We start from the raw sequence: 17,614 nt of genomic DNA, 5'->3' as shown, positions 1-17,614 counted from the left end.
TAGGAAATGGAACCACTTCTTTTATCTAGAGACCTAAAATCTAAGAAGGTTTCCATGAATCCTACTCCAGCTAGAAGAGAATTTTATGAACTATGTAAATGTATACTTCCATTACTATTTCTTAATTGAAAATACTCAAACAATAGGCCACTTTCTCCTTCAAAATAAAGATTCATGGATGTAATTCTTGGCTACGAGAATTTGCTCATCTGCCTGAATCAAACTACAAAAATAGCCAGATGTGGTGGCGCATGCCTGTAATTCCAGTTACTTGGGAGGCTGAGGCAGGAGAATCTCTTGAACTCGGGAGGTTGCAGTGGGCCGAAATCATGCCATTGCATCCAGTCTTGGCAACAAGAGCGAGCGAAACTCCATCTCCAAAAAAAAAAAAAGAATGAACACAAGTTAAACATTTTATTTATTTTCTATTTGGAGTGGTGAATTTTATAAATGTAGCACAGACAGCACGTTTGTAGAGGGCAGGGACTGTATGTTTCTACAGTACCATGTACAGTCTATAGGTAGGTAAGTAAGTAATAGATAATTTCTGATGAAGATAAGATGAAGAGTGACTCAAAATTCCTGGGTTAGATCCAGAATAACCACTTAAAAGCAGCATTTATGGCCAGGCACAGTGGCTTACACCTGTAATCCCAGCACTTTGGGAGGCTGAGGTGGGTGGATCACCTGAGGTCAGGAGTTCGAGACCAGCCTGGCCAACATGGTGAACTCTGTTTCTACTAAAAATAGAAAAATTCACCAGGTGTGGTGGCACACGCCTGTAATCCCAGCTATTCAGGAGGCTGAGGCAGGAGAATTGCTTGAACCCAGGAAGTGGAGGTTGCAGTGAGCCAAGACTGCGCCATTGCACTCTAGCCTGGGCAACAAGAGCGAAACTCCATCTCAGAAAAAAAAAAAAAAAAGGAAAAAAGGCAGCATTTCCACTCCCTTCAGTGGAAGGGCTCTACACCTACCCCCTGCCAAAATCCATTTCCAGTTTAGTAGAACCTTGTCTGAAGGTGCAAAGTTTAAGAACTGGCTCAACGTTTTTATTTATTATTATTATTTTTTGGAGACAGGGTCTTGCTCTGCCACCCAAGCTAGAGTGCAGTGGTGGGATCACAGCACTCACTGTAGCCTCAACCCCCTGGGCTCAAGTGATCCTCCCACCTCAGCCTGCCAAGCATCTGGGACCACAAGCGTGTGTCACTATACCTGGCTAATTAAGAAAAATAAATTTTTTTGTAGAGACTGGGTCTCACTATGTTACCTCAGCTGGTCTCAAACTCCTGGGCTCAAGTGATCCTTCCACCTTGGCCTCCCAAAGTGTTGGGATTACAGAACTGGGTCACCATATCCAGCCTCCCAACAATTTTTTTTTTTTTTTTTTTTTTTGAGACAGCATCTTGCTCTGTTGCCCAAGCTGGAGTGCAATGGTGTGATCTTGGCTCACTGCAACCTCTGCCTCCTGGGTTCAAGAGATACTCATGCCTCAGCCTCCTGAGTAGTTGGGATTACAGGTGTGCACCACCATACCTGGCTGACTTTTATATTTTTAGTAGAGACGGGGTTTCACCATGTTGGCCAGGCTGGTGTTGAACTTCTGGCCTCAAGTAATTTGTCCTCCTTGAGCTCCCACAGTGCTGGAATTACAGGCATGAGCCACCACACTCAGTCCTCCCAACAAATTTAAAGGTTAAAACTTTTGAGTGATATGTCAAGAACAGTCTTTGTTCTAGGACCAATTGTATTCTGAAATTCTTTCTCTGAAATAGGATTTCAAACTACTAGGTGCAGTGATCACTAGGTCAAAATTAATACTGCCTACCCACTATGGTCCCTATCTTTCCATTCCTCTGCAACTCTTAAAATGTCTCTGACTCCTGTTTAGTGCTGCTTCTGAAGACTCATGATAATAATCCAGCATCTAGTCTCATCATGATTCAATGCTAGTAAGAATAATGTTCAAATCCATCATAAATTTTTTTTTTTTTGACATGGAGTCTCACTTCATTGCCCAGGCTGGAGTACGGCGGAGCAGTCTTGGCTCAATGCAACCCCCATCTTCCAGGTTCAAGCGATTCACCTGCTTCACCCTCCTGAGTAGCTGGGATTACAGACACCTGCCACCATGCCTGGCTAATTTTTGTATTTTTAGTAGAGAGTGGGTTTCATCATGTTGGCCAGGCTGGTCTCCAACTCTTGATCTCAAGTGACCCATCCACCTAGGCCTCCCAAAGTGCTAGGATTACAGGCATGAGCCACCGTGCCCGGCCCATCATAAATCTTTAAGGATCTTTCCTAAATATGACAATGCAGACTGTTTATTGCCATTAATTAGGAAGCTTAATAATTGGCAAAAAAAGTATTTGGTGGAAAACCAGATTTTAAAAACTGTTAATTTTTGCATAATTACAACTTATTCCTTAAGAATGAGAGATTTCAATTTAAACTGATGTTTTAATACATATTTCATATTCTTATAAATATACATCTTTTCTGAGACGGAGTCTTGCTCTGTTGCCCAGGCTGGCATGCAGTGGCGCAATCTTGGCTCACTGCAACCTCTGCCTCCCAGGTTCAAGCGATTCTCCTGACTCAGTCTCCTGAGTAGCTGGGATTACAGATGCGCACCACCATGCCCGGCTAATTTTTTTTAATTTTTAGTAGAAACAGGGTTTCACCATATTGACCAGGCTGGTCTTGAACTCCTGATCTCAGGTGATCCGCCTGCCTTGCCCTCCCAAAGTGTTGGGATTACAGGCGTTGAGTCACCACGCCTGGCCTCATTACTATTTTTTTAACAGAAAAACTGGCAGAGAAGATGGACACTAGAGAATGCTTTTAAACTTTATCTGAATCTTTATAAATATAGTTACAGCCAAGGACAACAGAACCTTGGCATTCTGATTACAGGAGCTCCAGGGCAATGTAGTCAGCTTATATTCCTAGCTGTCTGATTAAATACATTTAAACACTAGGTTTCTAACAATAAATACTACATTTAGGATAGTGTTGCCCTCTAGGGGCAGTGAGGGAAAAGAAATTAGGATGAATAAAAGGGTCTTTAAGGTCAGGCATGGTGGCTCACTCCTGTAATCCCAGCACTTTGGGAGGCCGAGGCGGGTGGATCACGAGGTCAGGAGATGGAGACCATCCTGGCTAACACGGTGAAACCCCGTCTCTACTAAAAATCAAAAAAAAAAAAAAAATAGCTGGGCGTGGTCGTGGGCACCTGTAGTCCCAGCTACTCGGGAGGCTGAGGCAGGAGAATGGCATGAACCCGGGAGGTGGAGCTTGCAGTGAGCCGAGATCGCGCCACTGCATTCCAGCCTGGGCGACACAGCATGACTCTGTCTCAAAAATAAAAATTAAAAAAAAAATAGCCGGGCATGGGATATGCACCTGTAATCCCAGCTACTCAGGAGGCTGAGGCAGGAGAATCACTTGAACCTGGGAGGCAGAGGTTGCAGTGAGCCGAGATCGTACCACTGTACTCCAACCTGGGTGACAAGATCGAGACTCCATCTAAAACATTTCTGAATGTCCAAAGTCATCCATACTTTTTGAAAAGGTTCCGAAATGGCTGATTCAGTATAAAGCATTTTATCTCAATTAGCTTCCCATAGTTACTTCTACTTTTTTGTGAAATAAATGGTTATTTTACATAAAGAAAAGCATGTGTTGTTGTGAAAAATACACAGTAGGTAGAACACTTAGCTTAAAAAACCCTACATAATTAGCTAAAAAATTATGACACTTCTAACATGTTATATTTTCTATAAATTGAAGAGAGATTCAACTCCTGAAATTTTTGAGACATATGTACATATTTTCTCCCTGAAAGATCATTAATGATGGTTATAAAAACTTTTTTTTTTTTTTTTTGAGATGGAGTCTTGCTCTGTCACCCAGGCTGGAGTGCAGTGGCGCCTTCTCGGCTCACTGCAACCTTTGCCTCCCGGGTTCAAGTGATTCTCCTGCCTCAGCCTCCCGAGTAGCTGGGACTACAGGCACCTGCCACCACGCCCAGCTAATTTTTGCATTTTTTGTAGAGATGGGGTTTCACCATGTTGGCCAGGCTGGTCTCAAACTCCTAACCTCAGGTGATCTGCCCACCTTGGCCTCCTAAAGTGGTGGGATTACAGGTGTGAGCCACCGTGCCCAGCATAAAACTTTTAAGAAAAAAAAAATTCTAATGCTAGTGAGAGTAATGTATCCTTGTATGGCCATTTACAATTCATTGGGGGTTTTCACATGATACCTTATTTGATCAGCATGACCGTTCTAGCCTAGGTAATCTCATTTTCCCTATTTTATAGATGACGAAGCAGGACTTCAGAAAGGGCAAGTAACTTTTCCCAGGTCTCACAGTTAGTAAGTAATATTGCTCCTTCTACTTTATCCCATTATTGGCAAAATGAGTAAATTTTAGCTTGAGAGAGAAAGAGATCAAGACAAGGCCAAATAGTATTGAGTCTTCTCAGAGTCCAGTGCTGCTAGTTCTTTACCAATGATGTCATACCTGGTGATTCTGCAAGGTGCTCTTGTTTCTCTTCTCTGTCCTGAAATTGAATTAAATGTGACCACAAAGCCGACTTCCCCTGAAAGTACAAGATGTGTAAAAATTTCATAAGAAATAATTCATCAAAAAATAATTTCTCATCCAAATCATTCATATTCCAATAGCCATTTAGAAGTTTGGTGACCCAAGCTCACTCATTCCTAGTTGTGTGACATTCTGAGCATCTTCTGCATGTATCATAAAGGTCATCCTGTACCTCACTGACAAGACTACCAAGAGCCTGGGAAAAGGAAGCAGCTAAGCAAAGGGCCAGCATGGCAGGCAGAAGATTTCTGATGTCTGCTAGGTTGTTACTTGGTTGTATGTAATTAGGGCTGTCTACATGGGCTACATTAGTAACCATGGAATTAAAATGCTCTAGCAGCACAGAATGTACTTGTGCACATCTACATGTAAAATATGTTTGGATATATGGAGTGGCGATAAGAGAAAAAAATCGAGGTGAGAGGAGAAAGAGAAAAAGGGAAGAAGAAAGAAACATGAACACATCAGAAAAAAATCAGAAAGGGAGACTAGAGAGACAAAAGCAAAGAGACCATTTGAATGATTTCAGCCTGAATTATTAGATAACTTAAAATGGTAAGGAACTGTTAATTCTGGACAGTGACAAAGGCAAACATTTAATGGAACTTACTAGGGATACAGCCTCTGCAATGATGTGCTATTTCATCCTTTCCCGCTTAGCAGGAAAGAGCCCCAAACCACCTCCTGCTCATGGGTTATATTTTCTTTTTCTGAAATTAAAATGCCTGTGGCATTTTTCTAGTCCCCTTGTGACAAAAGAGCCTATTTTTTTTTTAATGACATATTTGTCTCCTTGTTACATTTCTTAACAGGGCTCTTAACTGGCCATGTCACCAGGACCTCCTAAAACTGTTACCTGCTTGACCTGCAAGCCATGGCTCCATATCCTCTCCAGCAGGTCACAAAGGCTGGCGATCAAGGTGTTCTCCTCCAGGCCGGTGATGTTTGCTTCTCCATGGCCAAGTTCCACCGCTTCATGTCCCATCTTCTCCACCAACATGCGCTTTGTCTAAGAATATCACGTGTAGTCATAAGGCACCCCAGCAGTGAAACCAAAAACCAACAAGTCAATTACTGAAGTAGGAGACTTGGTTTCCCTTCATTATACTTCTATTTGCAGATTTGTAATCACCTTGGGAAAAAAATCTCTTAATCTTGATGTTCAACTAACTGGACTAATATAATTTATATGTCACTATTTTGTCAGAAAAATGGAGTGTGACTAAAGAGAATATAAGATAATATTTGTAAGGCATCCCCATGTTGAAAAGATGCTTATGTGCAACAGTTGTCAAATTATTAACTTCTGTGATATTGGGGAATTACAGCAGACTTAGAAAATGTACTGTCAGGGCTGGGCATGGTGGCTCACACCTGTAATCCCAGCACTTTGGGAGGCCCAGGCAAGTGGATCACCTGGGGTCAGGAGTTCGAGACCAGCCTGGCCAACATGGTGAAACCCTGTCTCCACTAAAAATACAAAAGTTAGCCGGGCAGTAGTGGCACACGCCTGTAATCCCAGTTATTTGGGAGGCTGAGGCAGAAGAATTGCTTGAACCCGGGAGGTAGAGGTTGCAGTGAGCTGAGATCACATGCCACTGCACTCCAGCCTGCTGCGTGATAGAGCGAGACTCTGTCTCAAAAAACAAAAAACAATAAAAAAAGAAAAGGTACTGTCAGAATATGGAACCCCATCCTGCCACCACAACTTGCCCTATCACTGCCCCAGCATCTTAGCATACTAAAGATTCTTGCACTTAGTTTGATTGCACTTAGGTAAAAACCAGAATACAAATGGGCAGCTCTAAATTTTTTGAGAACTCTAATTTGTGAATGAACCAGGACTTTACTTCTCCTTTTTTATCTTTTCTTTGTTCATCAAGCATGCACCAAAAAATGGAAAGAAAATGGAAATCAGTTTCATGTAAGTTAATTTGCATCAGTCTTAGTAGCTTTTATAAAATGTAAAATGAGAGAGAATCTAGCTTTTTTAGGCAAGAACTTTAATTCACCACTATATACTGATGCTGAAAATAGTAGTACATTTATTGAATATGCAGAGAAGGTACTCAAGAAATGACTGTCAAATAAATAAATAAAATCATTAGCTAAAATGATGTTTTAAGTTTTGTCAATTTGTACTGCTACCTCCAATAAACACAGGTTTCTGAGAGGAGAACGTTGTGCAATATACACAAACCTACAACACAGCTAAGGTATTTTTCCTTATGGGGACAAAAACCATGTACAGGCACAAATAAGGTTGTACACAGGTGCATACACAGACACAAAAGTGTTGCCTTTCACATAAGATGACAACATTCCTGACGCAAATTATGAGTTGCTTAAGACATCCGTTCATGTTGGTGAGGAGGAGAGCAATGTCTGAAAAGGTGAGCAAAATGGTAGAAGGCTCTCATGTCATTGATTCTGTCGGCAATGAAGAACCCATGGAGGTTCAATACCCCAGTAAAGAGCACATGAGGTCAATGCCACAGTAAAAGTTTTCTTCTAGCAAAATTACATGCTTAAATGGGGGTTAACTCAGTTCATCTTAGCCTCACACATGGTGTAAACATGAATGCACACTGTCTGGCATCAGTGAATAATACATACCTTCATTCTACATTCTTTTAATAAGCCTTCTACGAATTTACAGTTGGTCTGTGCAATAACTGCAGGAGAGAGGTCTGACAGTTTGGGTTGCCTCAGGTTTTTTCCTAAACTTCGTGCCTCTTGCATATATTTCTAAAAAATCAAGGAGTATTTTTAACGCGTAAACATTAGCTATTCTTCTAATCTTCTTAACCTTATACAAACAAGTGCAGAGACAAATGAAATGCAAAAAAGTCCGTAAGTGTTATGTGCATATAACAACAATTAATGTTTTAGTGTACTAAAAGACAGAGGACACTCATATGCCACCCCATAACAACTGTTAACTCCTGTGAGAAGTAAAGTGACAGAAACCCCATCACGTTAAAACTCATTCAAAGTGAGATGACATTTCATTTCATTTAGTCTTTTTATTGGGAATACAAAAGGTTGTGAAGTCAGGACTGTGGTTGGGACAAAAAAATTTAGGTATTAGATCACAAATCCAAGGTTCTGCAGGAGCCCAGCTGTTCTCAGATCACTGATTTCCTCCACTCCTTTCCCCATACAGTAAGACTTAACATACCTCTAGCCTCCTGGGCAGTGCTCTCCAATCTAACCCTTTGCTCTATAATCAAGTCACAACAGTAAAATCAGGAGCTTTCGAATCTGGTTGTAACTAATTTTATGACTCAGGTGTTATCAACTAATGTTTGTGCATCTCAGCTTGTTAAATGGGCATAAAACATGCCCCCCTACCTCCCCAAAAGGCTATAGGATCACTCTGAAAAGCACGATGTGCTCCAAGTGAAGGTGGCCTCTTTCTGTGATGTTTTTGCTAAAGCCCTACCTTGTCTTGTTCTATAATCAAGAGAAAGTGAATTACAGTGTTACTTTTGGGGTTTGTGGTAACTCTAAGGTATCACAGAAACTTAACCAAATGCTCTTGAGCTTTGGTTAGTGAATTTCTATTAAAAAAATCACTACATGTGTTTAGTGCAAGACATGTGCTCTCTCTCTTCTTTCTATGCTGTCTATAAAAGTTCATCCAGAGGCCAGGCGGTGGCTCACGTCTGTAATCCCAGCACTTTGGGAGGCCGAGGTGGGTGGATCACCAGAGGTCAGGAGCACGTGACCAGCCTGGCCAACATGGTCAAACCCCATCTCTACTAAAAATACAAAAATTAGCCAGGCGTGGTGGTGGACGTCTGTAATCCCAGCTACTCGGGAGGCTGAGGCAGAAGAATCGCTTGAACCTGGGAGGCGGAGATCGCAGTGAGTGGAGATGGCGTCACTGCACTCCAGCCTGGGCAACTGAGCGAGACTCCATCTCAAAAAAAAAAAAAAAAATCATCTGGATACCTTATGTTTACATCAGGATCACAGGGCAGAATTTTCCAAAAAGTCCAAGTGACTTAGGACCATATTTAGAGAATAACTGCTCTACATTATATAGTAAAAGTAGCAGTTTATTGGCTGGTAGTGGGGGGCAGCACGGAGACTGAGACGGCAAGCCAGCACATCCTCCCACGGGCACATATGTGAAATCTATCCTTACTATCTTCAGAGGAGAGCTTGATATTATAAAAGAAGATGTGTAAAATCCTTTGCATTCTTTAAAAAAGAGAGTTTGTACATTTAATATATTTCTCCTTTGGAAGAAAATAATCTGCTAAGTCTGGTACAAATAAAAAAAATCCCACTGATTAGGGATTCAACTAATCTGTTTACCTCCTACCTCCCAACCTTTGTGACGAAAGGCAAAATTAACAAAATAATGTTTTTTTCCAGTCCAATCATTTTAACAGTTGTCTCTAATTCTCAATTTTCTCTTATTTCTTTGACCCTCTTAAAAATGTTTGAAGCAGAGGCCAGGCATTCGAGACCAGCCTGGCCAACATGGTGAAACTCCATCTCTACTAAAAATACAAAAATGTGGCGGGCGCCTGTAATCCCAGCTACTCGGGAGGCTGAGGCAGGAGAATTGCTTGAACCCGGGAGGCAGACGTTGCAGTGAGCCAAGATCGTGCCATCGCACTCCAGCCTAGGTGACAAAAGCAAGACTCCATCTCAAAAAAAAAAAAAAATGTTTGCAGCAGAAAGAAGTATACATAAATGTTATGAGAACTGCAGAGTTTATTTTTATTTTTTGAGACGGAATCTCGATCTGTCACCCAGGCTGAAGTGCAGTGGTGCAATCTCAACTAACTGCTACCTCTGCCTCCCAGGTGCAAGCAATTCTCCTGCCTCAGCCTCCTGAGTAGCTGGGATTACAGGCACGCACCACCATGCCCGGCTAATTTTTGTATTTTTTTTTGAGACAGAGTCTCGCTCTGTCACCCGGGTTGGAGTGCAATGGCGTGATCTCAGCTCACTGCAACCTCCGCCTTCCAGGTTCAAGTGATTCTCCTGCCTCAGCGTCCTGAGTAGCTGGGATTACAGGTGCACATCCCATGCCCGGCTATTTATTTATTTATTTTTGAGACGGAGTCTCCCTGTGTCGCCCAGGCTGGAGTGCAGTGGCACGATCTCGGCTCACTGCAAGCTCCGCCTCCTGGTTTCACACCATTCTCCTGCCTCAGCCTCCCAAGTAGCTGGGACTACAGGCGCCTGCCACCACACCCGGCTAATTTTTTGTATTTTTAGTAGAGACAGGGTTTCACTGTGTTAGCCAGGATGGTCTCAATCTCCTGACCTCGTGATCCACCCGCCTCGGCCTCCCAAAGTGCTGGGATTACAGGTGTGAGCCACCGCACCCGGCCACGCCCGGCTAATTTTTATATTTTTAAGAGACGGGGTTTCATCATGTTGGTCAGGCTGGTCTCGAACTCCTGACCTTGTGATCCGCCCACCTCGGCCTCCCAAAGTGCTGGGATTACAGGCATGAGCCACCACGCCCGGCTGTAATTTTTGTATTTTCAGTAGAGACAGGGTTTCACTATGTTGGTCAGGCTGGTCTCAAACTCCTGACCTCGTGATCCGCCTGCCTCGGCCTCCCAAAGTGCTGGGATTACATGCATGAGCCACCCTGCCCAGCGAGTTTATTTGATTTTTAAAATCTATCAACCATTACCAGCAGAGAAGTCAAATGTAACAAGGTCTATAGAAATGGTCTGAAGGTTAGTTTTTATTTATTTATTATTATTATTTTTTTTTTTCTTGAGACGAAGTCTCGTTCTGTCACCCAGGCTGGAGTGCAGTGGCTCGGTCTTGGCTCACCACAAACTCTGCCTCCTGGGTTCAAGCAGTTCTCCTGCCTCAGCCTCTCGAGTAGCTGGGATTACAGGTGCTGGCCACCACACCTGGCTAATTTTTATATTTTTAGTAGAGACGGGGTTTTGCCATGTTGGCCAGGCTGGTCTCAAATTCCTGACCTCAAGTGATCCACTCAACTTCGCCTCCCAAAGTGCTGGGATTACAGGCGTGAGCCACCACGCCCTGCCTGTTTTTTGTTTTGTTTTGTTTTAAGACAGAGTCTCGCTCTGTTGCCCAGGCTGTAATGCAGTGGTGCAATCTTGGCTCACTGTAACCTCCACCTCCTGGGTTCAAGTGATTCTCCTGCCTCAGCCTCCCAAGTAGCTGGCATTATAGGCGCGTGCTACAACACCTGGCTAATTTTTGTATTTTTAGTAGAGATGGGGTTTCACCATGTTGGCCAGGCTGGTCTCGAACTCCCGATCTCAAATGATCTCCCCACCTCAGCCTCCCAAACTGTTGGGATTATAGGTGTGAGCCACCGCACAGCCTGAATACTTTTTTGTTTGGTTTTTGTTTTTTTGAGACAGAGTCTTGATCTGCTGCCCAGGCTGGAGTGCAGTGGCATGATCTCAGCTCACTGCAGCCTCCGCCTCCCAGGTTCAAGCAATTTTCCTGCCTCAGCCTCCTGAGTAGCTGGGACTACAGGCACATGCCACCACACCCAGCTAGTTTTTGTATTTTTAGCAGAGGCGGGGTTTCACCATGTTGGCCAGGCTGGTCTCGAACTCCTGTTCTCAAGTGATCCACCCACCTCGTCCTCCCAAAGTGCTGGGATTAAAGGTGTAAGCCACTGCGCCTGGCCCCTGAATACTTTTTAAAGTCAATTACTGGATTAAAAATTAACCACTGTCGGCTGGTCAAGGTTGCTCACACCTGTAATCCCAGCACTTTGGGAGGCCAAGGTGGGAGGATCACAAGGTCAAGAGATTGAGACCATCCTGGCCAACATGGTGAAACCCCGTCTCTACTAAAAATACAAAAAAAAAAAAAAAAATAGCTGGGCATGGTACGTGCCTGTAGTCCCAGCTACTTGGGAGGCCTAAGCAGGAAGATCAGGAGGTGGAGGCTGCAGTGAGCCAAGATCACGCCACTGCATTCCAGCCTGGCGACAGAGGGAGACTCCGTCTCAAAAACAAACAAAAAATTAAGCACTGTTTAAAGTTTATGTCCTGTTTTATATAAAGGAAAACAAGCTAGATGGTGGCTGTCCTATGAGTGACCAATTTACTGAGCCCCCAGTACATATGGGGCAGGTACAGTTATTAGCCAACAGTGGATTCCATAGGGCCATGTGCAAAGTCTCCTTCTGGGCATCTCTGCTGGAGCCATAGAAATAGCAACATTCCATGGACATGCACAGAAAGGATACAGGGGGCGGCAAAAGGCCTCTCTTCACAGCAAGAAGGGAGGTTGCCTCTGCAAATTGCAAAAACAGAGCAACTGCCTTTAAAATAAACAAGTGATGATAAAAATAACATCTGGAGGAAAAAACATATTTCAAGATGAAAAATATAGGAGAGAGACTTTTCACAAGAAATGCTTTTATAATACAGTCTAGAAGTAACCCCAGATTTCTTCTGAGATTACTACTGTGCTCTTCTTTATTTCTGCTTAAGACAAATGAAACAAACCACTAGGAACTACCTATGAAAATATATCCTATTATTCAATAAACACTGAACTAACTGCTCTTTAATACAGGCTCTCCCAGAATTTTCTAGTAAACACCCTAGCCCTTTACAAGTTGGTGTTCAACTTGTGAAGAGAAGACCATTGTAAAATAGATTTAAGCTAGTATGACATAATGGGGGAAAACTATAAGCAAGATTTCTAAGTTGCTTGTTGCCTCAAGTGAACAGTGGTTAGTGCAAGCTGGCATGCAGGGTAAACGGAAAGAATATTGGCCTAGAAGTCAGGAGTCTTGGGCTATAGGTCCAGCTCTGTCTTTGTGTGCTTTTAACTCTGGGCAAATCTCTTGGACTTCAATTTAATCATGTCAAATTGGACAAGATGACCTTAAAGATTCCTCTTGGCACTGAGATTCTATGTTGATGACTGAATTTTCTGACCACATAAAATACAGACCAGGAAGGGGAAATTAAAATTCTGTGGAGATAAAACCCAGCAAAAGAAAGGCTATTTGAAATTCAATCACATCTGTACTTCTGGAAAACGCTTAAATAAAGGGGAGTTTGTATATTTAATACATTTTCCCCTTTGAAGTAAGGCAATTTGCTATCTAGCACACAAAAAAAATCCCACTGATTAGAGACCCAAATGATTAGTTTTACATGTCAGCAGCATAGAATTACTCATATTAGCACACACAAACACAGAAAGGGACTAAACATAACAAGAAGCAGAGAGCAAAATGGGGAGTGTGAGTTCACATCTCAAGGTCATGTGAGGCATTCTAGAGCTATGTGCACCCACACATGTGTAACATTCAAGTAACATCAAAGACAAGATTGGGGGAACATCTGGTAAAGCACTTTCAAGCAAAGAACATACCAGGCAGCACTCAGAGAAGGATTTTTTAGGAAGTCGTGCAGGAGGAGGTGGACCCTGGTCCCACTCCCAGAATGCCATGGAGTTCTGACAGACCAAAAGTTCCCCGGAAGGCTAAGAGGATGGAGAAATGCCAATGACAGGAAAGCAAAAAAGAAAAGGATAGGGAGAAAGAGACAAGCAGAACAAGCATGCATATGATAAAATCACAGCAAAAGAGAGGGAAGGGAAGAAAATATAGTAGCCGGAAAAAAAAAAAAAAAGCACTACACAGGTGATGCCTCAGTTCTTAATAAAATGTTTAAAATCATATATGTATGAACACAACAAAAATAAGAGATGTTTGGGATGATGTTTTCTGCTTTATTTTTACAAATTTGATTCTAGAAAACAGTTAACAAGTCTTCTGATTGCATTTCTCTTTTGATCATAAGAAACAAAACAATCAGGCTGGGCATGGCAGCTCACACCTGTAATCCCAATACTTTGGGAGGCTGAGGCAGGAGCACTGCTTGAGCCCAGGAGTTCAAGACCTGGGCAACATAGCAAGACACTATATATATATGCAGATTTCACACACAAAAAAATCAAAATTTACTTGTTGTATAATTATGGTCTTATTTTCAAAGAGTACAAATAAAGTGTAAGGATCTTAATTTAAAAATAGTTTTAAAACACTTTCAAAAATATAAAGTAGATTTAGAGATTCAAGAAAAAAAAATGGTGCCAGCAAGCCAAGAACAAAGCATAGGCAAGTACATCACACTACTCCTTATAATTATGCTTGAAACTTAGAAATGTCTAGGCTTCTCATGCAGACAATTTTTCTCCTAAAGGAGACATAGTAACTAAAAATTTATCCTCAACTTGATCTTTACTTGATGTAATACACAGAAAGACTTGTTTTAGAGCCTTATTATAGATGTCTTGAAATTACAAAAATGGAAAAAAGGGTGTTTTCTGCTATATGTCCGTACAAAAGGATTAATACTTTAAACTATAACTAAACAGTTTTTTTTTTTAAAGAACATTAAGAGTCTACACAATGACATCTGCTGGAAGGAATAAGCCTAGTTCATGGCGCTTGCTGTGAGGCACCCCAGGAAGGCAGACCACATACCTCCCTCAAGTCGTTGTCCAGCCCAACATGCTCAGAATGCTGGCGAAGGCGTTCTTTCCTGCGCTGTGCAGTGGCACTTCGACTTACCCAGCGACTGAAACAATCAAATTATTTAAAAATGTGTTCCTTATCTTTAAAATAGAAAGCATTAACCATTCAACACAAAAGACTGACACACACATTTTAAAATCAATTATTTAAAAAATATATAGCAGCTTTGTTAAAATATAATTAAAATACCATACTATGCACCCATTTAAAACATACAACCAAATGGTTTTTAGTATCTTTCCAGATATGTGCTGTCATCACCACAATCAGAATTTTTAAAAACTGAGGTCAAAAAGGCACAGTATCAATACACTTTAGATACTTACATACATAACAATAAGTCAAATCTTAACCGAGTTAGTCCTTGATTATATTGACATATAATACTAATGCCTTGACTTGCTCAAAGTAAATATTATGAATATTTTTTAATACAAAGGAGAATATTCTCAAAACCCATAATTTAGAATTACTTAATTCTAGCGTCCTAAAAGAATAGAAATGTATGAAGCTTCCAACCTTTTAAGGAAAGATTTCTATCAAACTTGACTAGTTGCAATGGCTTACACCTGTAATCCTAGCACTTTGGCCTGATCACTTGAGGCCAGGAGTTCGAGACCAGCCTAGGCAACATAGTGAGACTCTGTCTCTACAAAAAATTTAAAAAATTAGCCTCCTTAGCTACTTGGGAGGCTGAAGTGGGAAGATAATTTGAGCCCAGGAGTTTGGGGCCGCAGTGTGCCACGACTGCACTCCTGCATTCCAGCCTGGATGACAGTGATATCCCATCTCAAGATAAATAGAAAGATTCAAACTCATAAGAGTGAGTCCTCATCTGTAAAGTCTAAGGGTTGTACTCAAAGACCACTGTGATTCCTTTTTGCTCTAAAATTTCATGACTGTGTTTCTGAAGTGATAGCTTGTGTTTATCAGTTTTAGAAAATATTTATAATATAAACTCAGTATCAAAATATGCAGGACAAATGAGTTTAAAATAAAACCTGAGCTCTTTTCCAAGGCCTATAAAACTCTTAAAGACCTCTGCTTCCTTCTCTCTGATCTTATATCACTTCTCCCCTAATTACTAGGTTCTAGTATAGTAACCTCCATTCTGTTTCTAAATGATTGATAAAATCAGTGCTAGTTCTATAATAATCTTCTCCACTACTAAACTGCTGGTATCGAAACTGCCTTTCAGATGAGATCAGGTGCGTTCAAGGTGGTATGGCCGAAGATGTAAGTTGCCTTCCAGCTCAAATACCTTTGTTTTTGGTTAATAATGATTCAACTCATGTGCCCTAGACCCAGACCTGCCCTAGATGATATGAGGGGCTTAAAAATATATAATGTTTCCCTTATTCAAAGGTCCTTTTGTTGCCAGCCTAGCTACCTACAGGCTCCAGCTTAGTGTGTAAGACTCAACCATCCAGCGATTATCCTTAATCACTCCTTTCTCTCTATCATCTTCATTCAGTGAAGAATTTGGAACCTGGCTCGGTTTTCTTTTCTTCCCTGCTATGGGAAGTACAAAGACTATATAGATAACTTTGTCTTAAAATTCTGGGGTCGTCTAACATGCAACTTCACCTCCACTCAGCTTTAGACGCAACCAGGACATCACACTAAATCAAATGGTCATCCAGAACTCCTCTCCAAATTCAATGGTCATCCAGAACTCCTCTACCTCAGAAATCCTGAACTCCACCATCTTAGCCACTGACCCCCATCTCCCATTACATTAGCTCTTCCATGCCTTGACTCTCACTTAAGACCCCTTGTGCTTTCTCGTCTTTCTGTTATGAACATAAATTCTGCGGAAAGCCACCTAAACTACTCCCATTCTAGCACTCTCTCCTCTGTAATAATCCTCTACTTCCCTCCTTACCTGCCCACCAGAGCCCCAAACCCCGGATGAAGACTATCCCCTCACTTCCCTATTCCCATACCCACACAGACTAGTTCCCAATTTCTCTCACGACTACCCATGAATCACTTCACCTGCCTTTTATCAACTCTTCCCCATTCTCCTCAAAGACTACTGCAAACTCTTCACCCTCAGGTACCCTTGCCTCCTTCTTCCTGCCCTCTACTTAGACAATGCACACACATAAACATCCTCATCTTTCTTCTAATCTCAAAGTATAAAATATATTAGTCAAGGCTCAAAACTGTGTCTTCCACTTGCATCCTTGACCAATTCTCCCGTCTTTTCAACCCGCTCCATTAGTCACCTCCTTTGCTGTATCACCAATCTTTCTCTCAGTGGAATCTCTTCAGCTGACAAGCATGTTGGTCTCCCTCGTGGCCCTCTGTAGTCATGTTAACATCTGTTTCTTCACACCTCTGATGTAAAAATTCTTAAAATATTTAGATGTAAGACTTCTACTTATTTACGTTTGGATCTTCAGTTCATTTCAAATCATCTACTTCCCTTGAAAACGCTTTTTAAATTTTGTTTTAGTTTGTTTGTTTGAGACGGAGTCTTGTTCTGTCGCCCAGGCTGGAGTACAGTGGCACGACCTCGGCTCACTGCAACCTCCACCTCCTGGGTTCAAGTGATTCTCCTGCCTCAGTCTCCCGAATAGCTGGGATCACAGGTGCACACCACCACACCCGGCTAATTTTTGTATTTTTAGTAGAGATGGGGTTTCACCATGTTGGCCAGGCTGGTCTCGAACTCCTGACCTTCATGTGATCCGCCCACCTCGGCCTCCCAAGTAGCTGGGATTACAGGTGCAAGCCACCAATGCTCAGTTAATTTTTGTATTTTTTGTAGAGACAGCGTTTTACCATGTTGCCTAGATCAGTCTTGAACTCCTGAGCTCAATGCAATCTGCCTGTCTCAGCCTCCCAAAGTGCCGGGATTACAGGTGTGTCTGTTCCCAGCTGCCTAAAGCCCCCCCACTTTTTTTTTTGAGATGGAGTCTCAGGCTGCCACCCAGGCTGGAGTGCAGTGGCGTGATCTCACTGCAACTTCCGTCTCCCGGGTTCAAGTGATTCTCCTGCCTCAGCCTCCCAAGTAGCTGGGACTACAGGTATGTGCCACCAAACCCAGCTAATTTTAGTATTGTTTAGTAGAGACAGGGTTTCATTATGTTGGCCAGGCTGGTCTCGAACTCCTGACCTCAAGTGATCTGCCCGCCTCGGCCTCCCAAAGTGCTGGGATTACAGGCATGAGCTACCGTGCCCAGCCCTAAAAATCCTCTTGATGAAGCCACTGAAACCCCTAACTGCCAAGTCCAATGGCTATTATTTGATCCTTAGCTTACTCAAAACCTCTTCTACATTTAGTACTGCTGATCGCTCTTTCTACTTTAAAGCTCCTGCAATTTTCTTTTTTTTTGGAGACAGAGTTTTGCTCTTGTCACCCAGGCTGGAGTGCAATGCCGCAATCTCAGCTCACGGCAACCTCTGCCTCCCAGGTTCAAGCAATTCTCCTGCCTCAGCCTTCCAAGTAGCTGGGATTACAGGCA

At 42.3% G+C, this 17,614-nt stretch overlaps 1 protein-coding gene across 8 annotated transcripts in view; it reads right to left on the bottom strand.

The window, feature by feature from the left end:
* DENND5B (DENN domain containing 5B) overlaps positions 1 to 17,614 on the bottom strand; it is a 210,924-nt gene that overhangs the window by 36,737 nt on the left and 156,573 nt on the right. For all 8 annotated transcript variants that reach the window (XM_034936073.3, XM_008966315.5, XM_003813735.6 and 5 more), the window contains 4 exons: positions 14,091 to 14,184; positions 7,226 to 7,357; positions 5,466 to 5,618; positions 4,526 to 4,604 (listed from right to left, as the gene is read on the bottom strand). In XM_034936073.3, the coding sequence (XP_034791964.1) occupies positions 4,526 to 4,604; positions 5,466 to 5,618; positions 7,226 to 7,357; positions 14,091 to 14,184 (458 nt within the window). The remainder of the gene's footprint in view (positions 1 to 4,525; positions 4,605 to 5,465; positions 5,619 to 7,225; positions 7,358 to 14,090; positions 14,185 to 17,614) is intronic.

This window comes from Pan paniscus, chromosome 10 (assembly GCF_029289425.2).
Source record: "Pan paniscus chromosome 10, NHGRI_mPanPan1-v2.0_pri, whole genome shotgun sequence".
Taxonomy (NCBI): domain Eukaryota; kingdom Metazoa; phylum Chordata; class Mammalia; order Primates; family Hominidae; genus Pan; species Pan paniscus.
This window is presented reverse-complemented; position numbering and strand designations above follow the sequence as displayed.